The sequence below is a fragment of the Dipodomys spectabilis genome, unplaced genomic scaffold, assembly GCF_019054845.1.
Source record: "Dipodomys spectabilis isolate Male_0828 unplaced genomic scaffold, ASM1905484v1 ptg000069l, whole genome shotgun sequence".
NCBI classification, from domain to species: Eukaryota; Metazoa; Chordata; class Mammalia; order Rodentia; family Heteromyidae; genus Dipodomys; species Dipodomys spectabilis.
The window spans coordinates 4,073,823-4,101,617 of NW_024870746.1; the positions used below are offsets into that span (position 1 = coordinate 4,073,823).

At 42.0% G+C, this 27,795-nt stretch overlaps 1 protein-coding gene across 1 annotated transcript; it reads right to left on the minus strand.

The window, feature by feature from the left end:
- Nucleotides 1–7,599: 7,599 nt before the first annotated feature.
- On the minus strand, nucleotides 7,600–20,122 carry LOC122109532 (Fc receptor-like protein 2). Its single transcript, XM_042681985.1, has 8 exons — nucleotides 20,044–20,122; nucleotides 18,554–18,574; nucleotides 14,984–15,250; nucleotides 14,491–14,769; nucleotides 12,983–13,270; nucleotides 12,355–12,633; nucleotides 9,693–10,013; nucleotides 7,600–8,136 (listed from the first exon to the last, which is right to left on the minus strand). The coding sequence occupies exons 1-8, from the start codon at nucleotides 20,072–20,074 to the stop codon at nucleotides 8,102–8,104; spliced, it is 1,521 nt and encodes a 506-aa protein (XP_042537919.1). The 5' UTR covers nucleotides 20,075–20,122; the 3' UTR covers nucleotides 7,600–8,101.
- Nucleotides 20,123–27,795: the final 7,673 nt, after the last annotated feature.

Consider the following 27,795-nt stretch of genomic DNA (forward strand, 5'->3'; position numbering starts at 1 on the left):
TCCTCAGCACCACATAAGCAGAAAAAAAAAAGCCAGAAGTGGTGCAGTGGCTCAAGTGGTAGAGTGCTAGCCTTGAGCTGAAGAGCTGAGGAACAGTGCCCCGGCCCAGAGTTCAGGCCCCACAACCGGACCCAAAACAAAGAAAAAAAAGAAAGAAAATGGGAAGAACACACACACACACACACACACACACACACACACACCCAAAGGACAGGAGTATAAAACAGGTCTTGTAAAGCTAAGACACTAGTGGGAGGAGGAAGGGCAAATGGAGAGGGTGAAGGAGGGTGAATATGTTAAAATATTTTATATTCATATATGGAACCATGTAACTTGTTGAGATTGGTTTGCAAAGTGGGGAAAAGGGGAAAGTGACTGAGGAGGTGAGTCTGACCAAAGTGTATTACATTTATGGCCATGTCAAAATGAGATCCCCTTGTATAATTACCTGATGCTAATACCGTTTGTTTCCCAGTCTTGGGCCTTGAACTCTGGGCCTGGGTGATGTCCCTGAGCTCCTTTCATTTAAGGCTAGTGCTCTATCACTTGAGCCACAGCGCCATTTTCAGCCTTTTCTGTGACTAATTGGAGATAAGACTCTCACGGACTTTCCTGCCCTGTCTGGTTTCAAACTGTGATCCTCAGATCTCAGTAGCTAGGATTACTGATATCAGCCATTGGTGCCTGGTATAAATATTTTTTAAAAAGCCATAAGAAAATTTACCAATCTAGAATAAGGAAGTAATGATAAATATTGTCCTTATTACTTGGCAAAGAAAGGGAAGTAAGAGAATGCTGAAATCTGTGACAGAAATAGCGACAAAGGGAACTGGTTCTCTGAAAGAAGTTGTTGGTTTAAGATGAATTAAGCCTTAGCAAACTCAAGCTCAGGATGGAGATCTACTACACTGCAGAGAGACTTCAGTTAAGAGTACAGAACTGTATATTTGAAATCTAAGAGACAGATAGGTCTTAATTTCTTTTTCTTTGTTGGTCATAGGGCTTGAACTTGTAAGGTCCGCTCATGGATGGCAAGCAGACTCCACCCTCCTCGCAGCAAAGTCTCCGCCCAGTACCTGCATTACGTAGGCAACTGGCACACCTGGAAGAGGTCACATCTGCATCTGCTGAGGTCATATCTGAATTTGATGTGGCTACACCTTTTTCTCCATACCCTAGATAAGGCCTAGCCCAGGCCCAGACGCTCTCTTTCCCAGGCTTTTCCCAGGCCTTTCCCAGCTGCGTGGAGGGCCAACATAGCCTGGTGCCAGCCAGAACGATGAATAAACCTACCCCTTACCTGAATACCATGTGTGTGGTGTGGTTCTTACTCGGCTACCTCTTTTTAAAAACCTAACATAAACGGTGTCGAAACCCGGGAAGGGCTTAAAGTCAGGATAGGTGGGATCCCTCTCCCGTTTTTTTCTTTTTTTGTTTTTTGTTTTCCCCCTTTTTTGCTCTGAGAAATATCCACAGTTCTAATGGCCTTTTGCGAACCCGTCTGTCTGCTGCGGACACAGAGCATCAATACCATTGCTGGCCTTCACATCCACATCCACACCACTTCTCTACTCTGCCCCTCAATGCCTCATGAGACTTCTCCAGACTTCATCTAAGGACTCACCCAAGGGACAGCTGCTGCTCATTGCCTTCTCTGGGAGGGGACCAAATTCCAGCCTTTCACCCCTAATGTCTATGCCTCTTGTCAGCAGGAAGTAGCCAGAGAGAATCCGAGCCCTATTCATTATTATTAAAAGGCTGGAATGTAAGGTCCGATCCTGGATGGTAAGCAGACTGCACCCTCCTAGCAGCACAGTCTCCGTCCAGCAAAGTCTTGGCCCAGTACCTGCATTACCTAGGCAACTGGCACACCTGGAAGAGGTCACATCTGCATCTGATCTGAATTTGATGTGGCCACACCTTTCTCCGCCCACACCTTAGATAAGGCCTAGCCCAGACCCAGACGCTCTCTTTCCCAAGTCTTTCCCAAGAATTTCCCAGGCCTTTCCCAGCTGCATGGAGGGCCAACATGGCCTGGTGCCAGCCAGAATGATGAATAAACCTACCCCTTACCTGAATACCACGTGCGTGGTGTGGTTCTTACTTGGCTTCCTCTTTTTAAAAACCTAACAGAACTCAAGCCTGTGTGGTGTTCCTGAGCTTTTTTGCTCAAGGCTAGTGCTCTACCACTTTGGGTCATAGCACCACTTTCAATTTTCTGGCAGTTAATTGGAGCTAAGAGTCTCATGGATTGGCTGGCTTGGAATGATGACCCTCAGATCTGAGCCCCCTTAGTAGCTAGTACTACAGAGGTGGGCCATGGGTGCCCAGCTAGGTTGTAAATTTTCTAGTCATGAAGAAGGAGAAGGAGGAGGAGAAGAAAAAGAGGAGGAAAAAAAATACTAACTCCACGAGGCGATGCATGTGTTAATGTGTTTGAGTGAGATGATCATTTGACAAGGTGAATCAAAATATCCATTGTGCACCTTAAATGTACACATTTTTATTTACCCATTTTAACTTAAAAAATTTTAAATGTATCCATATATATCCATATTCATATATATTCATACACACAGAGTTAAAATTCCAATAGTGATTGTTAAGAAATGTAAGACTAGAGGAAAGAATAGGACCCTTAGGGGCAATTAATAGAAAGTATTATATAAAAATATCAAAAAGGAAGAAAATACATGGCGTCAGAGAAAGAGGGAGCCCAAGAATGTAGTGGGAACTAGGGAGAAAGGCCCCTAGGAGTCAAGGATGCACACTAAGTCAATTGCTTGCAGAGAAGCAGTGGGACTCACATTAGGCTGCTGTGGTTAGAAATCAGGTGGCCACACAAGCTTTAACTTGACCAAGGAAGAGCTAATAAAGAGACATAATAAGCTGAGTTTTACGCTCCAAAAAATATTCCTGAGTTGTAGTCTTAATCCCTAGCAATATATCTTAGAATGTGACTGCATTTGGAGATAAGGTCTTTAAAGAGGCGATTAAGTTCAAATGAGGTTATTAGAGTGGGTTATTATCCAATGTGACTGGTATCCTGATAAGAGATTAGGACACTGACTGGCACCAGGGAGACCAGGAGAAGACACAGGGAGAACTCAGCTAGCTACAAGACAAGGAGAAACACATAGAAACCAACCCTCCAATACCTTGATATTGGGCTTTCAGCCTACAGAATTGAGGAAAAATAAACATGTCTTGTTTAACCCGCCCAGTCTGTGGTATCCCCTAGCAGCTCTGTAATATCAACATGATTCATGATTCTTTCTTTCTCCACTATCACCAGAAAATAAGAATATCTGCAGCAGAAAGATTCACAGATCTAAGAGGCTCCTTTCCTTCCCGGGAACAGCAATCAAAGTGGGGTCTTTTAAAATCTAAAGCAGTGATTTTCAGTTTATCTAAATATTAGGATCACCTAGAGAATAATTTAAAGTAAAGGCAAAATCTTGATGCCCAGTCACCAACTGAAATTTCTAGAGAGTTTGTAAGTGGTATCTAAACATCAGCACTTTAAAAACTCCTAAGTAATTACAATGTACAACAAAGTTGAGAGCCAATAATATAAGGAGAAATCTATCTCCTGAAAGCCAGAAGACAAAGATTTGGTGTAGAAAAGTTCACTCAAGCAGCAAAAGCCCATCCATGCCAGGAAGTCTGTATGGAATTGGAGCCTAAGGAACACAGATATATGATAAAGACCAATGACTACATAAAAACACAAATAACTAGGTGCCAGGCTCACACCTATAATCCTAGCTATTCAGGAGGCTGAGGTCTGAGGATTATGGTTTAAATCTAACCCAGGCAGGAAAGTTAGTGAGATTTTTTTTTTTTTTTTTTTTTTTTTTTTTGTCGGTCGTGGGGCTTGAACTCTGGGCCTGGGCGCTGTCCCTCAGCTCTTCAGCTCAAGGCGAGCGCTCTACCACTTGAGCTACAGCGCCACTTCCGGTTTTCTGGTGGTTTATTGGAGATAGGAGTCTCACGGTCTTTCCTGCCCGGGCTGGCTTTGAACCGCGATCCTCAGATCTCAGCCTCCTGAGTAGCTAGGATTACAGGCGTGAGCCACCAGCGCCCGGCTGTTAGTGAGATTTTTACCTCCAATTAAGCACCAAAAAAGCCAGAAGTGATTCTGTGGCTCAAGTGGTAGAGTGCCAGCCTTGAGTGAAAAAGCTAAGGGACAGTGCTTAGGCCTTGAGTTCAAGCTCCAACACCAGCATATAAAAACATTTTGGTCTCACAAAAATGATACATATGAATAAAGTATATTAAAATGATTCAGATGGTAGGAGAAGAGAACAGCAAGTAGAAATACAAGGAAATAAAGGAAACCAGAGAGGAAATTGGTATGAGCCAATGATTATGGAAGTAAATCATGAACCAAAGAATTAAGTCTGCTCTTGTGGTTACAAAATAAAAAGGATGGGAAACAAAAACAGAACTAGCAAACAAAAGACAAAGACAGAAGAAGAGGAAAGATAACATGAAATACAAAGAACACACACCAGCATAAAAAGAATTTTATGTTCAATAGACAACTCAAATTCAACTACGCATTACATGTAAGAAACATATCTCAAAGAAAGTGGCTCTGGAATGTGAAAAGCAAAAGAATGCACCAAGATATATCATGGCAAACAGCACTGAACCCAAACAGAAAGGCCAAAATACATGTCTCTAAGCCCCATAAGTCTTTTGAGTTAAATAATATTCCATCAAAGTGTCTGACACGTGGAGTACAGCACACAAAAGGAGAAATAAACTTAAACACAATGACAGCAATAAATGACACCCATAGGCCTGGGCAGGTCAAGTGGTTAAAAATAAGAAGTATGCAATTTGAATAGTATGATAAATAAAGAGCTCCTAACATATAATTCTGCATCCCAGCAACAGGGATTTCCCTTCTTTTTAAATCCTCATGGACCATCTACAAAAACTGACTGTAAATGAGTCATAACAAAAAACCCTTTACAAATTACAAATGCAATCATTAAAAAAAAAATCACAAAATCAAGGAAAAGTCTTGTCAACAGGCAGTTTAAAACAACCTTGAGGTCAAAGAAAGCAGACTGATATTAGAAACTCAAAAGTAAAAATAATAAAAACACCATAAAAACCTGAGAGAGATGAGTAAAATCGTTCTTGGGGAAACTCATTAACACTTAGAAAGAGTACCAGTAAGAAAGAATGGAAATAAATGAACAAGCCTTGATCTGAAGAACTAAGGAAAATATCAACAAAACCAATTAAGATAAAAGCAGACACTAATGAATAAAACAAACAAAAAGCCTCACAATGGAATAAATGAATAATCTTGAAAGCTTTTCCATGAAAGATAAACAGATACACCACTGAATAGCCTAATCAAGAAAGAAGAGACAATAAGAAAAGATAGCATTTGGAAGCTACATTGAATGGATGGTTTTCTAGGAAAACAGAAATGATCAAATTTTATGCAAGAAGGGATAGTTTAATAAGTAGAACAATAGTCATGAAAAAAAAATACTTCCAAACATATCAAGTCAGATGGATCTGCATTAACTTTACTTTCAATCTTCAAGGAAAAGATATATTTAGTAGTATTTAAACATTTTGATTGTAGAGAAATAAACCTACTAACATAATAAGAAGGCAATATAACATTGACATCAAAGCTTTTCAAAGAAAGAGAAAAAAGCTACAGATAAATCCTCATTATGAACATCTATGCAAAAGTCTTAAAGATTTTATCAAATACAATTCAGCAGGATATTAATATACATCACAACCAGGTAGCATTGCACTATTAGAAGATCTGCTAATGGAATTCATCATATTAAGTTAAAAGGAAACAAAGTACCACTAGCAGTTTTGAAAATTCAACATCTACTACTGATTAGATAAATAAAATTCTTATTAATTTATACAGTAAGTAGTCTTGACATTATAAATATATGGCTTAAAAGCCAGCATCACGCTTCTTGGTGAAATTAACAAAGCATACCTGTCAAATCTGTGACGAAAGCCATGATACCTATTGTCATCACAATGATTTACCATTATTCTAGAAAGGCTAGCTAAGATACATAGGAAAAAAAGGAAATCTGTGTTTTATATATTAGTAGAATGAAAGACATTGGCAGATACGATTATCAAGCAAGCCTAAAAAATTAACTAAAAATATTAGAAATAATAAGAGAACTCTGTAAAATACTTGGGAACAAACATTAACTGGTAACAGAGTATTTATTTTATATACTAAAGTATGAGAAACATAATGGGATAAGATTCTACATAATTATTTTAATAAAATTAATAAAAAAACAATTTATGAGAGATGAATTAAAAATTTCTCCGCTAACATCTAAACAAATACAAAGAAACAATGTATCTTGTTTTGGGATTGGAAGATTACATGTGTAAAAATATCAATTTCTTAGGCTGGAGGTGTGGCTGACGCAGCAGAGCACCCCATAGTAAGCCTGTAAACTATGAATTCAAACACAATACTATCAGTATATACTTACATATGTTTATGCATCAGTTTCTCCTAAGATTAACTTTTGATGGCACCAAAACTTGAATACAACCCAATTAGAATATGAATAGTAAAGCTTTTTTTTTATTAACAGTATAGTAACTATGTGAAATCTAGCACATATGTTCAAGAAATTATTACTAATATAGATATCTAATCTGAAAAAATCTACTGTTCTCATATCCACCTAGATTCAAAAGTAAATTACAAATTTCTAAAAGAAGCCATCTTCAAATATTCTGGAGATTTAGACAGGTCTGAACACTAAATACTGATACTCAGGGGCTCACAGGGTTTGGAGAAGGCACACTTAAAAGAAAGAAGCCATAAATGTGTGCCTTCTCCAAACTAATAAAGGCAATTATACCAAAGAGCCTTTTTGTTGTTTTTGTTTTTGTTTTTTGGTCCAGTTGTGGGGCCTGAACTCTGGGCCTGGCCGCTGTCTCTCAGCTCTTCAGCTTAAGGCTAGCGCTCTACCACTTGAGCCACAGCGCCACTTCTGGCTTTTTTCTTTTTGCTTATGTGGTGCTGAGGAATCGAACCCAGGGCCTCATGCATGCAAGGCAAGCGCTTTACCACTGAGCCACTTTCCCAGCCCCCAAAGAGACCTTTTGAATCAGGACTGTCTTTCTTTCCTTCCTTCCTTCTTTCTTTCTTTTTTTTTTTTTGTCTGTTGTGGGGCTTGAATTCTGGGCCTGGATGCTGTCCCTTAGCTCTTCAGCTCAAGGCTAGCACTCGACCAATTGAGCCACAGTGCCACTTCTGGTTTTCTGAGTGGTTTATTGGAGATAATAGTCTCATGGACTTTCCTGCCCAGGCTGGCTTTGAACTGTGATCCTCAGATCTCAGCCTCCTGAGTAGCTAGGATTACAGGCATGAGCCCTGGCGCCTGGCATTGAATCAGAACTCTTTCCTTTCTTTCTTTCTTTCTTTCTTTCTTTCTTTCTTTCTTTCTTTCTTTCTTTCTTTCTTTCTTTCTTTCTTTCTTTCTTTCTTTCTTTCTTTCTTTCTCTCTCTGTCTCTCTCTCTCTCTCCTTCCTTCCTTCCTTTCTTTTTTTTTCTTTCTTCCTTTTCTTCCTTGCTTTCTTGCTTGCTCACTGGCTCTTGTGCTGATACTGAGCCCCAAGCTATTTTTCACTCAAGGCTAGTGCTCTACTACTTGAGCCACACCTCTACTTCTGGCATTTTGCCGTTTAATTGGAGATAAGAGTCTCATAGACTTTTCTGCCCAGGATGTCTTCAAACTTTGACTTTCACATCTTAGATTCTTGAATAGCTAGGATTACAAGTGTGAGACACCAGCACCAGCTAGAATCTTCCTTGAAAGGTCAATTTTAGGATTAAAAAATTTTTACTCAAATTTCAAGATAGCACACACATATGTGTGTGCGTGTTTTCTCTGTGGGTTTCCTTTAACACTGTATAGTTAAATTTAATAAGCACTATAATGTACAGCCTATAGAATAATAAATTCAAATATGTATTCATTTGTACATTTATTATTTATTAAACCTTGCAAGTACCAGAACAGCAGCTACTTTTGTGTATGGGGATTTTGGATGATTTATTTCTTTATTGTGTACTGCTTTTTTGTATATGCTTTATGCCTATAATGGAAGGAAGGAGAGTGGTTAAGAAAAAGCAATATAGACAGGGAGAATTTGATCAAAGTACATTATATGCATGTTGTACATATCATAATGAAACCCCTTCATTAATTAATTTATGTTAATAAAATTTTAAACATGCAGGCATTTTAAGGAGGAAAAAATTGAAAGCAAGTCTCTTCCTGGTAACTTAAAAATAAGTTTAAACACTTGCATTTTCTTTTGCAGAATTTGTTTTGTATGTTCACATGTCTATAAAATGTAGGGCCTAACATACCTGTTTATTCCTTCATTTATTCCTTAATCCTGACTCCATTTCTGCAGCCTTTACAGCAGAATGCACACGGACCTGTGGTTCTGAAGACTTTCTTCTCATTAAGGACCTCTGAAAAACTACCCTGTACCCTGGCATATGGCATCTAGAAGCCCTATGGGGCTGGGGCTGGAGAAAAGAGTCTCTCTGGGTTCCATTCTAGTCACAGGTTCTGTGGAGACTTTTTGGAGCTGCAGGAGTCTAAAAATGTCTTCATTTTCCTCTCACCCTTAGGGAACTTCAGCTTATATGGTGTGTGGCCTGACTTTCTTGGCCAACCCAATGCCTTTCCAACATCCCCTCCAAAGCCCCATCATTTTCCATTAAAAGCCAGTGCTTCAATCTGATGAATACAATCGTTTGGGAGAGATCTCAGAAGAGCTGAGGTGATTACAGAATTATGTAAGAAGTGTCACCTTGATTAAAACCACTCAAACTATGTAATTTTATGGCTTCATAATTATTTTCTTGGCACTATGCCCTAACGCACAGCCAAAGGAATACTAATACTTTGTCTTTTGAGATGGCAGATAAGGACTAATAATATGAGCACATAGGAGAGTCTTCTATGACTCAGGACCAACCTAATGTGAACCGAGAGAGCTGTCCTGACCTCATGCTACTGAGGAATGTGAATGGAGGAATGGTTTTTTTTTTTTTTTTGGTGTTGGTCTTGGGGCTTGAACTCAAGGCCTTGGCACTGTCTTTTAGAGTTTTTGTTTTGTTTTGTTTTGCTTGTCAAGGCTAACGCTCTACCACTTGAGACACAGATCCAATTCCAGCTTCTTGGTGGTTAATTAAAGATAAATATCTCTGGGGCTGGGAAGGTGGCTCAGTGATAGAGCGCTTGCTTTGCATGCATGAGGCCCTGGTTCAATTCCTCAGCACCACATAAGCAGTAAAAGCCAGAAGTGGTGCTGTGGCTCAAGTGGTAGAGCCTTGTACTAAAGAGCTGAGGGACAGCGCCCAGGCCCAGAGTTAAGGCCCCATGAGCAGCAAAAGAAAAAAGAAAAAAAAGAAATAAAAGATAAGCATCTCATCGACTTTTCCATCCACACTGGATGAACTCAGTCTTCTGAGTAACTAAGAGTTTATAGATGTGAGCCACCAGTACCTGGTTGGGTGGCTGGTTCTGAAGGAGGAAGGTACAGTGGTTGCAGAAAGTAGAAATGGTAGTGGCAGCCATCAGAGGTGGGTTTGTCCGCCATTCTGTACCCTCCTCCCAGGCTCTGCCATTACCCACCTTCACACACAGCCCCAGCATCCTCATTATGGCCACAGTCAAAGGTGTCCACCTGCTCACAGGCAGCCAGGGCCTGCTCTGTCCCGTTACACAGGGCCACCTGAATGAGCACAGGCAGGGCCGTGCCTGCCGCTGGTGGGTACAGCATGGCTGCAGGGGTGTGCTTGGCTGCTCCACAGCCCAGCTCTTGGCACACTACGGCCACATCCTTCAGGTCCCAACCGTCATCGCACACAGTGCCCCAGCGGCCTTCCCGTTCCACCTCTACCCGTCCTTCGCAGCGGTGGGCACCGTTTGTCAGACGGACTTTGGGAGGGGCCTCTGCCAACAGAGAGGGTTAGAGCACAGTCAGAATGCACAGTCTTCCCCGTGTTGCGAGGGGTTGTCTGATGGTGGTGAAGCGTGGGAGTGGGGGCAGGGGGGTTGCTAAAGCAGAGGTACGAGCCCTGGCTTTGTCCCACCTCCTTATCATCTGCTACAGCCAGCCTGTCAGTGCCCCCACGCAGGGAGACCCAGAGAAGAACTCTAGATTTCACTCTGACTATAAAGGGATAGAGGAGGCACAAAGGTTAATGGTTCCATTTTCTTGAGCTCAAAAATCTTTTTTGGCGGGGAGAAGAGGGGGTCCGGTCATGGGGCCTGAACTCTGGGCCTGGGCGCTGTCCCTCAGCTCTTCAGCTCAAGGCTAGTGCTCTACCACTTGAGCCACAGCGCCACTTCCGGCTTTTTTCTTTTTGCTTATGTGGTGCTGAGGAATCGAACCCAGGGCCTTATGCAAGCAGGGCAAGCACTCTACTACTGAGCCACCTTCCCAGTCTGAGCTCAAAAATCTTAAAGACAAAAGTTACAGAAGAAGGCTGAACACATGCAATCATGCTATTCACTAGACACTGTGGAAAATGACTTATGTAACTTGTAGACAAGGGTGGGAGGGGAAACTGTGGGAAAGCAAAGGAAGGGGTGATGTGGTCCAGAAACAATATACTCATAAATGGAAAGGCTTGGAAAAAATTATGTTAAGTGAAGTAAGCCAAGCCCAAAGAAACATAGGTCCCATGGTTTCCCTTATTTGCAATATCTAGTATATGTCTGAGTCAAGCAGAAAAGGTCAGATAAGGTGATGTTAAGGAAATGAACCCTAAGATATGTATTCAAAATTTTTTTTCTTTCATGCGATTGTTTCTAACGCATTTATAAGATTATTTCTTTGTTGCTTTGTATGTCCCTCCCCCACGATATAACCCCTGCTTTCACTGTATTTGATGTCGGTATAATTTGTGGAGGGGAAGGGGAAAAACAAGTGGTTTAACTAGGGATACAGATGGACCCGTTGCAACAATGAGAAGTACCAGTCGTTATGTCGAAAACGAACTTTACAACTTTGGTGGGGCGGGGGGCGGGGAGGATTGGGGGGGTGGGGAGAGGATGGGAAGGGATGGGAAGGGGAAACAAAGGAGGAGGCTACAATGCTTGATAAGAAATGTACTCATTATCTTGCCCATGTAATTGTAACCCCTCTGTACAATATTTTCACAATAAAAAAAAATTAAAAAACAGAAACAATATACTCATGACCTGACTTGTGAAATGGTAACATCTTAATAATAACAATGAAATTATACTTGAAAAAAATCTTTAAGGCAGGAAAGACCAGAATAAGGTCTTTTCTAAATATGCAGGTAATAGCTGAGTGATGGTGACTCACATTTGTAATTCTAGCTACTCAGGAGGCTGAGATATGAGGATCACAATTTAAAGCCAGCCTGAGCAGAAAAGTCTGTAAGACTCAGGGCTGGGAAGGTGGCTCAGTGGTAGAGCGTTTGCCTTGCATGCTTGAGGCCCTGGGTTTGATTCCTCAGCACCACATAAGAAAAAAGGAAAAAGCCGGAAGTGGTGCTGTGGCTCAAGTGGTAGAGCACTAGCCTTGAGCTGAAGAGCTGAGGGACAGCACCCAGGCCCAGAGTTCAGGCCCCATGACCAGACCCCCCCCCAAAAAATCTGTAAGACTCTTCTTTCCAATTAACCACCCCAAAGCCAGAAGTGGCTCAATAACTAGAATGTCAGACTTAAGTGAATAAGCCAAGTGAGAGGAAAGGTCTTGCCTTCAAGTTCCAGTACCAGCCCCCCAAAATAAAAATAAAGATAGAGACAAGAGGGCTGCAATTCAGAAAAGCCTAAGGTTAAATAAGTTTACTTTTTTTTTTTTTTTAATGTTCCATACTTCATGGATGACATTGCCTATCATAGTCTCTTTTTCTCTGTAGAGGGCAGAAACGGGACATTTATAGACTGATTAATCTCTAATATCTGCCTATTTGGTAACTAATTGAATTGATTTTGTTGAGGCAAAGTCTTGATGTGTTGCCAATATGGGTTTTAAATTCCTATCTAGCATCCTAAGTAACTAGGACTAAAGGCATAGGCCATCACACCCAGTCTGGGTTTTTTTGTTTTTGTTTTGCTTATGTCACGTATATATGGTTATAAAAGTAAAAGAGAAATAAGAAATAGTAGGCTAGTGATACACTTGTTAAGAGAATGAATGACCCTAGTGGAACTCTGATTCCCTAAAGGGTGAGCACATCCAGTGGAAAGGAACCACGAATGTGGCTTGGTATAACTGCAACAGGTTCTCTGAAAGGAGACATTGAATACATCCTACCTTTGACATGGAGTGTTACCACCGCACCTCGCTTGGATCCCCAGCCATTGTCCGCCTCACAGGAGTAGTTCCCAGAATGCCAGGCACTCAGAGACAGGTTGAAGGATACTCCTCCTCCAAGTGGTGCTGAGGCCTTCCCCATGGTGATATTTTCATGAAAAACCCAGTACAGAATGGGGGGAGATGCTCTACTGTCTTCACAATGAAGCTCTACTACATCTCCCACGAAGGCCAAGGCTCCAGGAGCACTGAAGGTGAGGAGAGGACTGGACACTGGAACTGACACAGGCAGAGGGTGGTGTGACTTACAACCCACTCACGGGCTCACGAGGCACAGCCTAAACTCCTGAATTCTTTCCTAAGGTAAGCACCCTCTGCAGAGATGGCTCTTGCAGAGCTTTGACAAGCTCTGATGAAGCATTCTACAACCCATGCCTCTGACCACTCCATGTAACCTGCCACCTGTCCCATTTCCCCTCCTTCCTTCAGCTCCTCCATCACTCTTGCCACTGCCATGTTTCCTCTTCATGTCCTTAATCATTTTTTTAAAATAATCTTGGACCATCCTCACTGCCACAGAAGGAAACTGACTCCAGTTGGGAGTTGCTAGGAGCCGAGTGCTACTCACCTCTCACGGTGATGGTCACCACCTCACTGTGGACAGGGCCGTAGCTGTTGTCAGCTGTGCAGTAGTAGCCGCCGGCATGGCTCTCCCTGATGGCAGGGATCTCCAGCTCTGCTCTCTGGGAACGCTCAGTTTTCCTCCCCAGACTCTCCTTCATGTTCTCCCTGTGCCAGGAGAACGTGGTGTACCCTGTGCCTTCCGCCACGGAGCAGACAAGGACCAGTGTCTCCCCTTCAACCGCCTGGCCTCCTGGAGGTTGGGTCTCCATGGAGACTTGAGACACAGGGATCCCTGGGAACAGGAGATGGCAGGTGAGGGCCCGGCAGGGGAAAGGTAGGGGTAGGGATGGAGTCTAGTAGCCCTTGCTGAGCATCATGGTTGGTGGGTTGTCTGGAATTGAATGTTTGAAGTCCATCCCACTGGCCCAAGTGTTTTGGAGGGAAGAGAACATTCTTAGAGACATTACCTAGGACCAACTCTATAGTTTGATGCTCAATAATGACCCTGCCCTACCCTCCACATTAATGAGCAAGGTGGTTTGAAGAGTATACGAGCCAGAGATCAGAATCAAATTCCAGTCCTGTGTACTAGATTACCTGAGACAAGTTTCTTTCTCTTGATCTCTCTGTGTATCTCTGTCTGTCTGTCTTTGTGTGTGTGTGCTACTGAGGCTTGTACTGTTAGCCTTAACCTTTCTAGACAGGCACTCTACCACTTGAGCCATGCCTCCACCCCTCTTATACTTTATTTTTTTGGGTAAGGTCTTGCTTCTTTGCCTGGACTGTCCTCTGACCAGGATCCTCCTACCTCTGCCCTCCCACATAACTGTCTGGCTTATTGGTTAAGGTGAGGACCTCTCACATAGCTGGGATTGCAGGCACCAGCCACCACACCTGGTTCCAAGTCTCTTAATTATGCTTTCCATATTTTTATCTGTAGAGTAGGAATACTTATAGTACCTTCTGTACTATACTAGTACACTGAGAAGTATGCTGCAGGGAGATGAAATGTTAAACTGCTCTGAACTGCACCTTAGACGTGGTAAATTGTCCTTCTTTCCTTCTTCAGCTATATACGAACGGCACAGGGTTCTAGAACAAAACACCTCAGTGTGAGTTCAGGCCTGGCCTATGGCAATCCATTATAAGTACCAGGAATTGGTCTTGTAGTTTTCTATTATTATTCCTTATGCTTTCATTGCTCTATATCGTGCCTTGTAGCTGGTGGTCACCCCTTGCAGACAGAGAAAGTGATTTATTCACTTCTTGCTGTGAAAGAACATACCTCAGTGCCGACCGTATGGTAAAGGAGGTTGATATGATTACTTTTCTGCCAGAGAGAGCAAAGTTATTAGGAAATAATGCCCCCCACAGAAACTATTAGAGAAGAGCCCTGGTGAGCCTTGGTAGTCCCCACACTCACAGGAATCAGGCTACATAGCTGAAAAGAGCCTATCACGTGGCTGGTGTCCCAGCTCTCCCTGGCTGCCCAGCCCATCGGGACTCACTCACTCTGCACGTCGAGATAGGACTGTGCACTGCTCTTGGAAACACTGTGAGATGCTGTCTTTGCCTTGCATTGGTAGTAGTCCGAAGCTTCTTTCCAAATTGCTGAGATGTTAAATGCTGATCTCCAGCCTGACTGCAGGGTGTGGCCGCTTCGGAGGAAAGAGAAGTGTAGCTGGGTGGTTGATCTATCTGAAGGGAGCCGGGTGCTACAGGTCAGGGTCACTGAGCTCCCCTCGGTGGGCCGGGTGGGGCTGGCTGTCAGCATAGGTGCAGGAAACAGCTCTGGAGGGCAGAAGGGAACAGAGACCCCTGTTAGTGATGGAATGGGGAGTAGTGGCCTACAAGTAGTGTCCTTTGTGAGCAAGGCACACAGACCCAGACTCAAGGATACACAGCTCATCTCCCTCCCTGAATGGACTTTACTACCCTGTCCTGTTTCTTCCACACAGGTTTTTCCTCTTTCCAGACTCGGACACTTGAAGAGAAGGGCCCTCACCTCGGACACTGAGCCACACAGAGTTTGTTTCTTCCGTCACATCTACAAATAGGAAAAGTTCTCTGTCTGCTTTACAGTAATAGGAGCCGCTATCACTGCGCTTTGCATTGGAAATGGTATAGCTTGAGGCACTACTGTAAGTGGCGAGCTGAGCTCCATCCTTGTAGAACTTTAGTCTTCTTATTTGACCATTATTATTCCCAGAGCACCTTATTACCACCTGGTCTCCTTCATAAGCATCACGTGGCATGTAGATGCTCAGCCAGTCTGTAAAAGAAACGAGATACCTGTGGTGACCAAGCTTCCCCGCTGCCCCAGCACTTCCGTGATTCTGATCACTGAGGGAAGGGATTGGGCTCTCTGCATGAATCCAGAAGCTAGGCACCCACTGCTGCCTTGGCATCAATGGGCTCAGTGAGCTTTCCCACTCAACCAAGGTGAGCTCTATTTCAGTGAGTGGCATTCTTGTTCTCTGCACATCCTGTCACCTGTATGTCTATTAATAGATTTTGATGCCATTTTTTTTCCAGCTGCCAACAAATAGATTTACAATGATCCCTCCCAGGTTAGGGCTAGAATCCTGGTTCAAAGCCAGGCTCATACCTGTAATCCTAGCCACTCAGGAGGGCTGAGATCTGAGGATTAAGGTTCAAAGCCAGTTTGAGCAAGAAAATTCCATGAGATTCTTATTTCCAGAAAACTGGAAGTGGTGCTGTGGCTCAAAGTGGTAGAGTGCTAGCCTTGAGCAGATAAGCTCAGGGACCTGAGTTCAAGCACCACAACCACTACCACCAACAACAAAAAGAATCATAATTCAAAACCTGCCCAGGTAGAAAAGTCCTGAGACTATTATCTTCAATTAACCATCCAACAGCCAGAAGTGGAGAAATGGTTCAAGTGGTAGAGTACAAATCTTAAATAAAAAAACCTAAGGGACAGTGCCAAGGCCCTAAGTTCAAGCACAAGTACTAACACCAAAAAATAAATAAATAAACCTCTCTACGTCTTCTTACATATATTCAAGGAGGCCTCATGCCCACATAGGGAGCATGATTAACTTTCTCAGTCGGTCTCATTCTTTAGAAACTCCATGTGGTGGTATAATTAATGCAAATGACTTTCCTATGAAGGAAACTGGGCCATCAAGACATCAGCCCTGGGATGTATATCTTCAGTCTCTAAAGGTCTCTATTTGATGTCTCTTTTAGAAATGTCTACAAAAGTATCTGTGCATGGGAATGGATGATCCCCACGAGAGGGACCTTCCCTTCCCTAAGGAAGATAAGGATCATCAGAAAGCTAATGAGCAGCTTGCTGTTTTGGATTTACTCCCTAGCAGAGTCCTGTCTCAAAAGAGAGGTGGTCCTTTCACCATGAGATCTAGATCTACAGTCCCCAGAGCCAGCAGATATGGAGGCAGGGTAAAGCACTTAGAGCATCCATAGTATATGATACATCTCATCTAGGAACTTTTTTATTTTTGCATCTATTTTACCATGTTCTTTTTTTGGGGGGGGGGTCAGTCATGGGGCCTGAACTCTGGGTGCTGTCCCTCAGCTCTTTAGCTGTAGACTAGCGCTTTACTATTTGAGCCTCAGCCCCCCTTCTGGCTTTTTCTGCTTATGTGGTGCTGAGGAATCAAACCGAGGGCCTCATATATGCAAGGCAAGCGCTCTACCACTGAGCCACCTTCCCAGCCCCCATGTCCCTATTTTAATATAGGATCTTAAAATAAATCTATACCTATTTTATATAACCTATATGCATATGAGATTCTAGAAACATGGGATGAGGGCTGGGAAGGTGGCTCAGTGGTAGAGCGCTTGCCTTGCATGCATGAGGCCCTGCGTTCGATTCCTCAGCACCATATAAGCAGAAAAAAAGCTGGAAGCGGCACTGTGGTTCAAATGGTAGAGTGCTAGCCTTGAGCTGAAGAGCTGAGGGGCAGCACCCAGGCCCAGAGTTCTGGCCCACAACCAGACCCCCGCCTAAAAAGAAAAAAAAACCAAAGCTAGTAATTCAATAGAAACATGGGATGAATTTTTTAATAGTGCAAAGCAAACATTTGGGTTCAAATATGACTTCAATATTCCTTTTTTTCCCCTTTTAATCAGTTTAAAGGACACCATTAGACTAGAGGTAAAATACAGGAGGTAAAATTCAGGAAGCACAAAGATTGACAGACACTTTGGAGGCCAAATAGTTTCTTTTTCTGAGATAGGGCAAAGTTTTCAGTGATCATTACAGAGATACAATTAAATTTGAACAAAGAAATATTTGAGAAGTAAAATCTATGTGAACAAGTCAATAATAATGACAAGGAGATAGCTAGGAGATAGGGAAAAATTTCTGACACTGAGTTTGATTCCGACACTAGGTTTTATTTAGTCTGGGATAAAGACTTAACTGTGAGATTACCTGAGTTTGTAGTCTTAAACATTTTTGGTGTTTGTTTTTGTTTTTGTACCAATATTGGGCTTGAACTTAGGACCTTGTACTCTCACTTGGATTTTTCACTCAAAGCTGGTTCTTTATGGCTTGAACTATCGCTCAATTTCTGGCTTTTTGTTGGGTAAATTGGAGATGAGAGTCTTATAGAGTTTTTTGCCTGGGTTGGCTTCACATCATGATCCTCAGATCTTAACTAGGACTATTAATACAAGCCACTGACATCTGGCAACTGTTTCATTTTTAGGACATTTAAATATTTTAGGATATTAAAATATTTCATTTTAACTTTTGACATTTTACTTACAGACATATCTCTAGAAGTAGGGACAATTATGCAAAGCACTTATTTACTATCACTTCCTGGAGCTCACTTGGTATCTTTAGGCTACTCCAGAGACCCCCTCACCCTAGCCTTCCTGCTTAAAGTTACAAGGCTAGATATACAAGCACCATCTCGCCTTCCCCTTAGACAAAATGAATTTGTTCTCAAAGGCATGAACACAAAGAAAATGTAACTTTCCAGGCTACTACAAAACCAAGCTTTCTTCTCTATCACACTTCATTCTATCAGAATTCTAATAAAAAGGAAAGGCAAATTGGGTATTCGATTGTTTACAATCCAAATAAGAGATGCAAAGGAATTCTTGTTTTCTGCAGAGCATCTTCCCAGCCTCTTGCTGCTGCTTTATTAGCAATGTTTTCTATCACTTCCCCCAATGCTGCTGAAGGGTCTGGTGAGCTCCAGTGCCCTGAAAGAGACTGCTTTCCCTGTTAGACACTTCCTGGTCTGCTTTCCCTTCACAGTTATCTTCTTTCCCATCTCAGGCTCAACAGTTAAGGGGGAAGAATTCATTGCTTTGAGAGGGTCAGGTTGTGCTCTTCTTACTCATTAGACAGGGAGATGGCAAAGCAGATGTTAATGTAGCGGAGAGGTTCCCCCTCCCCACCAGGTGCAGAGCCAAGGCTACGCAGAGATCAGCACTGGTTCTTGGCTTGTTTTCACCTGTCTTTGCTCAGATCCCTGCAGCCCTCAGCTAAAAGGCAGGGCAAGCCACACCTCCCATGCCTCATAAAGTGAGGATGATTCCCAGAAACATAAAAGCACAAAGAGTTACTCACAAGACTGGACAGTTGCCGGAGCTGTGAGGGAACAGAATCAGAGATATTACCACAGGATCAGCAACCTTATGTGTTCTAAAAAGCGGTTACCTCTAGAACTCTGCAGTAATTCCTTCCCCGGCTTTCCTACTGTCTCTTCCTCACCCCCTTTGTCTGTCTGTCTGTCTGTCTGTCTGTCTGTCTGTCTGTCTGTCTGTCTATCACTCTCTCTGCTGGTACTGGAACTGGGCTTGTACTCAGTGCTTGCACTCTTACTTGGCTTTTTCATTCAAGGCTGGTGCTTTACCACTTAAGCCATACCTCCACTTCCAGCTTTTCACTGATTAACTGGAGATAAGAGTTTCATGGACTTTTTGGTCAAAATAGGACCCTTAGATCTTAACCTCCCGAGTAGCTAGGATTACAGATGTGAGCCACCAACATCTGGCCTCCTCTACATCTCTTATATCTGCTCTCTCTCTCTCTGTCTCTCTCTCTTTCCCTCTATTTCCTCCTTCCATTCCTCTCTTCTTTTTTCTCTCCCAAATTTCACTCCTATGGAAACCAGTATTCATTTAATAACTCCTAACAGTTTATAAACACAATCATTTTCCATTACCAGAAGTCAGCCATTTTGCAGGTAAATTCTCAGAAGTTTCATTACTCATTATCTTCTCTCCTATCTTTTTTTTTTTTTGGGTCCGGTCATGAGCCTGAACTCTGGGTCTTGGGTGCTGTCCCTCAGCTCTTCAGCTCAAGGCTAGCACTCTACCACTTGAGCCATAGCACCACTTCCAGCTTTCCCCCCCCTGGTTATGTGGTGCTGAGGAATCGAACCCAGAGCCTCATGCATGCAAGGTAAGTACTCTACCACTGAGCCACCTTCCCAGCCCCTCTCCTATCTTCTTTTAAAAGTACTCTGGCTATTTTCTCTGAGGCCCATGGACTAGCTGTGAGCAACATAGATGCCAGGAAGGATTATGAGAGAAATCCAGGTGCTTCTTATACTCAACCGATGCTTTTTTCCCTCTTCTCTGATTCTAGAATTACTGCTGTGTTTGGGTCCACAACAAGACTCAGATTTATGGGCAAAAGCTATGATTTCATGTAGCAAGACTGGAAGCCTATCCAAAATCTAAGTTGTGTGGTAAGAGTTCAGCCAAAGAAATGGTGGCTTGATGTGGAAGGAAGGCTTGAGCAATGAAGAACTCACTCTCACAGAAAATTCCTTGGATGGCCTTTCTAAGTTTTCCAATGACCCTAGAGATCAAAGCTGAAATGATATTAAATATTCATAATGCATCAGTCTTTGGCAAAGAGATATAGAGTCTTTTGCTTTTCCTAACAACCTTGCTCTGCTCACTACCCACCTGCATGATACCTGCTAATATTGAATTAGAAGCAGCATCCTACCCCTCCTCATCAGGTCCCAGAAGACAAACTGCACTCAAGATGCTTCTTGGGCAGCCCTGGACTGGCTCTGCCTCAGCCTTCTCCAGCATCCTACTCACCAAAGACCAGAAGAAGTGACCACAGCATCATGAGGATGGACACAAGAAGGACTCCCAGCAATAGTCAGATGCAGCTGAGATATAGCTCAGGTCCTTAGAGCAGCTGTGTCTGCATAGATCAGGAAGCTGGAATGGGACACTGTGGTTCAGCAGGGATTTTATTGAAATAGAAAGAGGAAGTAGGAAAGCTCTGTGTCAATCAGGATTGTCCCACATCCCAATTCCGTGAGTGCTGAGAAAGTAAATGTGCTTCTCCTTTGCAGAGGTGTGTGTGTGTGTGTGTGTGTGTGTGTGTGTGTGTGTGTGTGTGTGTGTGTGTGTGTGTATTGGTTGATCTGAAGCATTTCCTAAAAGTTAGATACTTTCATCCTGTAAGTAAGCTTTCCCCTCTGACACTGCAGAGAGTGCGTAGTTCTGGGCCTGCTGCGATTTAAATCACTTACTCTGTCTCTCTCAAAGAGAAATCTCCTTTGATCCTCAAGAGGCACGGTTCATTCTGCAGTTGCTAAAATTGTGACACCATGCCATCAATGCCCTGATGCTGCTCTACGGAAATGCATGCTCACCACCTGATAGACAAATGGGAATTTGTTAGAAATTATGATGGGATTATGATGGTTTGAAAAGACATTATGTTTGGTCTAGGGATCTAGGACAATGCAAATTCTTCTCCATTTAAGTCATCTCTGCCCCTGACATATTCCAGTTAGATACTTGCAAGGAAGAAGAAGCAATATGAACACCCTCTGGCTTTCTTGCAGCTTTAGCCCCAAACGACAATAGAATGGTCTGAAGGTCTTTAACAGATGCTAAAGTGAAAGAATAAATTTGGGAGGAGAACCCTAGCATCAGGATGGAACTACACTCCAACTTAATAATTGTTAAAAGAAGGAACATAAAGGCTGAGGGTAGATCTTAATATGAACAAGGCTCTGAGTTCAATCCCCAGCACCAAGAAAGACAGAAAAGAGAGAAAGAAAAACAACAGCAGAAAGAAAAGAAATAAGAAAGAGAGGAGGAAGGGAAAAATGAAGGAAAGAAAGAATGAAAAGGAAAGGAAGATAGAAGTTCAATGAAATTACTACCTAGTGAGACCAGGTGCAGTGGAGCACACCTATAATCCTAGCTACTTGGGAGGTGGAGATTGGGAGGATCAAGGTTTGAGGCCAGCCTGGGAAAAAAGTTAGCAAGACACCCATCTCAACAAGCCTGGGGTGGTGGCATGGACTTCTGACCCTAGGAGGCCCTAGGTGGGGAGTTATGATCTGATGCTAGCATTGATGAGGCCCAAACCAGACATACTAAATAAAAAATAACTAAATAATGAAACTAACACAAAAAAGGTAAAGTTCACATGGTAGAGTGTTTGCATTATATATAATGTTCTATCTATCTATCTATCTATCTATCTATCTATCTATCTATCTATCTATCTATCTATCTATCTATCTATCTATCTATCTATCTATCTTACTACCTGGAGAGGGATGGACAGGACTAAAGTCATAGGCTGAAAACAATGAACCAGGGCTGGGAAGGTGGCTCAGTGGTAAAGCGCTTGCCTTGCATGCCAGAGGCCCTGGGTTCGATTCCTCAGCACCACATAAGCAAAAAGAAAAAAGCTGGAAGTGGCGCTGTGGCTCAAGTGGTAGAGCGCTAGCCTTGAGCTGAAGAGCTGAGGGACAGCGCCCAGGCCCAGAGTTCAGGCCCCACAACCGGACCCCCCCCCACACAAAAAAAGAACCATCCAGAGCAGGAAGCTGTTAGAACCCTGTATACAAAGGAGCTAGAGTAGGAATTGTAAAAAGAGGAAAAAACTATTATGTACATATACCCATATATGTACATATGTCAGTTTTTCTCCCTGTGTATACACACATATATGTGTATATATATATATCATAAATGTCTCTGTGTGTGTTTTGTGTGTGTGTATGTGTGTATGTGTGTACTAGGTGGGTAGGAAAAATGAAATTAGCCTAAGCTGGATTTCTCAAATGTTAAATCTTACAATTCTCTGAGAACTTTTTTTTAATCACACCCACCTGTATTGATTCTACATCTTCAGTCTGTAGATTCCAAAAATTGGAAGGGTCGTGAAGGTAAAGTGTAATTTCCCTTGATGACACGTGGTATTTAACAGGTCTATCATGCCTACAAGCAGAGGAACGGTAGAGCTTCAGGGAGCCGATTCAATTTCAATTAAATGTGAAACAACCCCCTTTCAGGCCCTCAGGCCCTTTGACTAGAAAAGACATATTTCCTTGGACTCCAACAATATTGCAAGTGGCCTACTTTTTTACTTCATGCCCTACACAGGAGCCCTGCACCTTGCCAAACCCAGCTCACTGACACTGACGTGGAAAGATTTTCGAAGAGTGAATTGCAATTGTGTCTAGGCTGGGAGCATCATCTTAGGATGTAATATATGTGGACAGTAGATGATAACTATGATAGACGTGTTCTAGCTGTATTCTAGGTCTAGACATTGGCCTAAAGTGCATATATAGAGATTTAGCCTTCAGCATATACATATATATATATATATGTATATATATATGTGTGTATATATACATATATATGTGTATATATGTATATATACATACACACACATATATATATATACACATATATATATAGTGCTGGTCCTAGGGCTTGAACTCAGGGCTTGGGCTCTGTGTCCGAGCTTCATTTTGCTCAAGACTAGGGCTGTACCACTTGAGCCAAAGCTCCACATCTGGGTAGTTTCATGGAGATAAGAGTCTGACAGGCTTTCCTCTCCAGGCTGGCTTCAAACTGTAATCTTCATATCTCAGCCTCCTGAGTAGCTAGGGTTACAGGCATGAGCCACCAGAGCCCAAATAGCCATTTACTTATAAAACACTCATATTTTCAATGATATTCCAAATATTCAATGTTCCAATGTCCCTTTGCACTAATAGTAATTCCTATCTTTCCTTAGGACAAAGGATGGTCAGGATACCATGCAAACAAAGGTGTACGAAGGTTCTGATTCAGTCTCTAAAAATAGATGTTAGGTTAGTATTGTCCAAGGAGGTTGAGGTTGCTTTGAAATAGGCCGTAGCTAAACAGCATTCCCAAGAGTAGAGGTAACCCAAGATAAAGTTCAAAGATCTAAACTGCTATTAATGCCATCTTTCTACAACTAGGGAAAGAAAATGGGAACAAACCATTTATTGCCAATAGTAGCTGCCTGAGAAACCACCCTTTAGTGCTAAAATGAAACAAATATCTGTATGGGAAAAGCCCCAGTGAAGTATTTCTTTCTGTTTTAGGTTCTGGGATCAAACCCAGGATATTGTACATAAAAAGCATGTGCTCTATCATTGGACTATTCCCCTATCTTATTGTAGTATTTCAGCTTACCAATCTAAACCCATAAAAAAGAAAGTCAACTCTGGCAGAATAAAAGACTCCTAGCTGGGTATCAGTGACTCATTCCTGTAATCCTAGCTACTCAGGAGGCTGAGATCTAAGGATCGAAGTTCAAAGCCAGTTCAGACAAGAAACTCTGTGAGACTCTTATCTCCCATGAAACTACATAAAAAGCTGGAAGTGGAGCTCAAGTGGTAGAATGCTAGCCTTGAGCAAAAAGAAGTTCAGGGATAACACCCTGGCCCTGAGTCCAAGCCCCATGACTGCCCCTTCTCACCCAAAGACTCCTTCTCGTAGGTTTAGTAAGACTAATGGAAAATGTAAATGTCAAGATTATAGGAAGTAATGTAGTGTGGTATTGAAAATTGGGTTATTGTTACAATTTGCTGCTGCTGTTGGTTGTGGGGCTTGGACACTGTACCTGAGCTTTTCAGCTCAAGGTTAGCACTCTACCACTTGAGCCACAGTGCCACTTCAGTTTTTTTGGTGGTTAATTGGAGTTAAGAGTCTCAGTGCACTGGCTGGGCTTTGAACTGCAATCCTCAGATCTCAACCTCCTAAGTAGCTAAGATTATAGGCATGAGCCACTGGTGCCCGATTGGGTTATAATTTTCACTCTTCTCTGTCATTAAAATCTGTTCTGACTCCATTATAAGGCCTGGATTTTCAATCTCTAGGGATTAAATATTGAAGTTTACTTGGCTCCAACCTCCATTTTGGTGAATTTGGTGCTCTGTGAAGAGATTTTTGAAGTTAAGAAAGTAGTACTCCAATGGCAAACTCTGACCCTGGACAGTGAGTCTCCCAGGTATCTAAGTAGAACAGGGAAGGCCTCCCCAAAGGTAGATCTAAATTTTGTTTGGGGACTGGTGAATGTTTGAACTCATTTACTCACATGATACAGAAACTGTCTTCCTCAACAAATGGACAATGAATGTGTTCTAAGTGCAGTTATTTTTGTTTGTTTGTTTTTTTAGTTCAGAGAGAATTTTCTAGATATTAGGAGGAAGAGAAAAGAAGGCAGCCAACAAATTAGAAACATGAGAATTCCTCAAATGATACAGTTTTCTTTTAGGTTCATGTGTCCTAGACTTGATGCTGAAGATGCCAGGCAATCTCTAAAAACAGTAGATTCGGAAACACAGTCTCAGAGAAAAAAAAAAAAGCTTGTGCTCTCTAGCCAGAGGACAAGGAAGAGTCATCCTAGTGAGTCAGAGCATTTAAAAATAATAGCCACTCTCTACTTTCTAGCTAAATACCACACAGAATAAGACTGTGGCTCACTCCCAAAAGGGAGTGGAAATCCTCGATCTCCACTTGTGATCCTGCCCCATCCCTTACAGGGATGCAGTCAGAGAAGGACGAGTAGGGAGTAGGAACTTCCTTCGATGCCAGCTGGTGCTAAGACTCACAGCCCTCATGGTGACAGTAGAGACTGTGTGAGGAGCATGGGCAGTGATGAAGTGATCTTCCTCTTCTTCTCCCCCGACTCTCCATTTATTGTGCAGTGATTTAATTCAGTTGCCCTTATATAAAAGCTCTGTCTTCATTGTTGTTAAAATGTACCTAAGGTAAAAATGACCACTTTAAGTATATGGGTCTTTGGCATTAAGTACACTCTCACTGTGGTACAGCAGCACCATCATCTATCTCCAGAATGTTTTCATCTTCTCTAACTGCGACTCTGTATTCACTGAACAACAATTCCTTCTTTCCCATCCCCTGTGAGCCACCACCAATACAAATGTAGTGTCCATATTTACTTGACTATTCTATGTACTTCATACAAGTGGAAATCACAGTTTGTGGGACCTATTTCACTTTAGCATACTGTTTTTAAGATTTATTTGGGTCAGAGCACTTGTCAGAAATTTCCTTCCCTTTTAAGGCTGGGTAGTATTCCACTGCATATTGTGTACCATACTTTGTTTACCTGCTCCTGTGTCAATGAACACTTCAGTTGGTTATGTTTTGTTTTATTATGAATAATGCTGGACATGGATAAGCAGGTGTCTGTTTGAGTCCCTTTTAATTCTTTGGGTATATATCCAGAAATGGACTTTCTGGATCATATGGTTTGTTGTTTTAAGTAAGGGGGCATTTTTTTTCTTTTGGGGTCCTGTCGTGAGGCCTGAACTCTGGGCCTGGGCACTGTCCCTCAGCTCTTCGGCTCAAGGCTAGCGCTCTACCACTTGAGCCACAGCACTAATTCCAGCTTTTTTTTCTCTTTGCTTATGTGGTGCTGAGGAATCGAACCCAGGGCCTCAGGCATGCAAGGCAAGTGCTCTACCACTGAGCCACCTTCCCAGTCCAAGCTGGCATTTTTCTTCGTCAGTTGTGGGGCTTGAACTCTGGGCCTAAGCGCTGTCTCTGAGCAATTCTGCTCAAGGCTAGTGCTCTACTGTTTGAACCACAGCGCCACTTCTGGATTTCTGGTGGTTAACTGGAGATAAGAGTCTTACAGACTTTCCTGCTGGGGCTGGCTTTGAACTGTGATCCTGAGCCCTTATCTTCCTGAGTAGCTAGTATTACAGGCATGAGCCACCAGTACCTGGCTTAAGCTGGCATTTCTACATTGTAACTTCCACTTGCCTAGATACTGTCTCTGAGCTTTATGTGCTCAAGGCTAGCACTCTACCACTTGAACCACAGTTCCATTTCCAGCTTTTTGGTGGTTAAATGGAGATAAAAGTCTTACAGACTTCCTTTTCCTGTTGGCTTCAAACTATGATCCTCAGATCTCAGCTTCCTGAATAGGTAGGATTATAGGGGAGTTCCACCAGTGCTTGGCTATTTGTCATTTTCTTAATTTTAACTATAATGCTATATATATATATATATATATATATATATGTATATAGTTATATCTATTTGGAGTTCTGAATGCCTCCTACTTGGATGTCTGTCTTTATCATTCCACTGCTATAATTTCATTGAATAGGTTTTCTATGCCTTGAGTTTGTATCATAGCTCCTTGTCTACCCCATGAATTCTTGGATTTGGGCTCAATCTTGTCCAACAGTTCTTGAAAGTTGTGGTCATACCTGTTCAATTTTTTTACTTTATTGTTGTCTGAATGTAATATTCCTATTATTTTGTCTTCAGTCCCTAATAATATTCTTCATTTGTTCTAGTTTGTTAGTTATTCTTTCTGCTGTGGTTTTTATTCAGTTTGAGTTTTCCATTTCCAACAATGCATTCCCCCTAGCCCCCAGATCTCAATTTCCTTGCTGAATTTCTCATCCAAGTTTGAGTTCTCTTTAAGGTTATTTTAAAACTAGGGTTTTCATCATTCCACTACCATTGGATTTGGTTATCAAGGAGTTTCAAGCTTTTTAGGGCAGCTTTATTGTTTTCCTTGTTGTTATTTCTTATGTTTCTACATGGTAACATGTACATTTGTTGTGAATGATTTCTCTCTATTTGTCTTTCTCTGTCTCGTGTGTGTGTGTGTGTGTGTGTGTGTGTGTGTGTGGTCTTTTTAGTTGGAAGTCTTCTCTTGGGGCTATGATCCTCACTACTGTTCATAGGAGAGAAAGCAGACAATAACAAACAACAATTCATAAATAAACCAGATGATTCCCACAATGCATTGCTGAATGAATAGAACTGAGATCAGTGCTCAGCATGGGTAGATCTCACCAACCATGCCTGTGTGCACATGAAGCCAGTCACAATGTCCAAAACCATCACATGGTTTTAAATAAGCTTTCACACACTGTAGGACTTGAATGCTCTTGCACTTTTACCTTTCCCTGATGTTTCTTATAGTTTTATTTCCTCACATGAACTTTACAATGTTTTTTTTAGTACAAAGAGCCAAATTTATTTTTCCATTTTCATTTCAATTACATTAAGTTTATAGGCATAAATGATTAATACATAATAAATAATAAACAACTGTGTAAATAATATATATGAAAATACAGACATAAATAATTTACAATATTGAGACTGAGAATAAGGTTTGCCCTGTTATTTATGTTTCGTATTATCCTACTCATTATGATTTAAAACTATTTTGTCTAAGTATCGCCAAGTGTTGGTATATCCATTCCAAGGTATATTGTCATTATTTATTTAATTTGTAAATGATGTTGTTATTCCATTAGATTTTCTTATTATTGGTTAGTATTGGCAATTTTAAGGCTCTTAACCCACATTTTCAAGTTGTTTGATATAGTCGTTGCATAAATGCATGTCATAGCCAGGCGCTGGTGGCTCACGCCTGTAATCCTAGCTACTCAGGAGGCTGAGATCTGAGGATGCCAGTTCAAAGATAGTCTGGGAAGTCAAATCTGTAGGACTCTTATCTCCAATTAACCACCCAAAAGCCAGAAGTGGAAGTGTGGCTCA

What these genes read in the sequence shown, in the direction of transcription:
- LOC122109532 (XM_042681985.1), bottom strand. Translation starts at nt 20,074, where the DNA reads ATGATGCTGTGGTCACTTCTTCTGGTCTTTG. An exon ending in GGTGACCATCACCGTGAGAG is followed by an intron (nt 12,634 to 12,982) that starts GTGAGTAGCACT and finishes TGCCTGTGTCAG; the next exon opens with TTCCAGTGTCCAGTCCTCTC. An exon ending in GGTAACACTCCATGTCAAAG is followed by an intron (nt 10,014 to 12,354) that starts GTAGGATGTATT and finishes CTCTGTTGGCAG; the next exon opens with AGGCCCCTCCCAAAGTCCGT.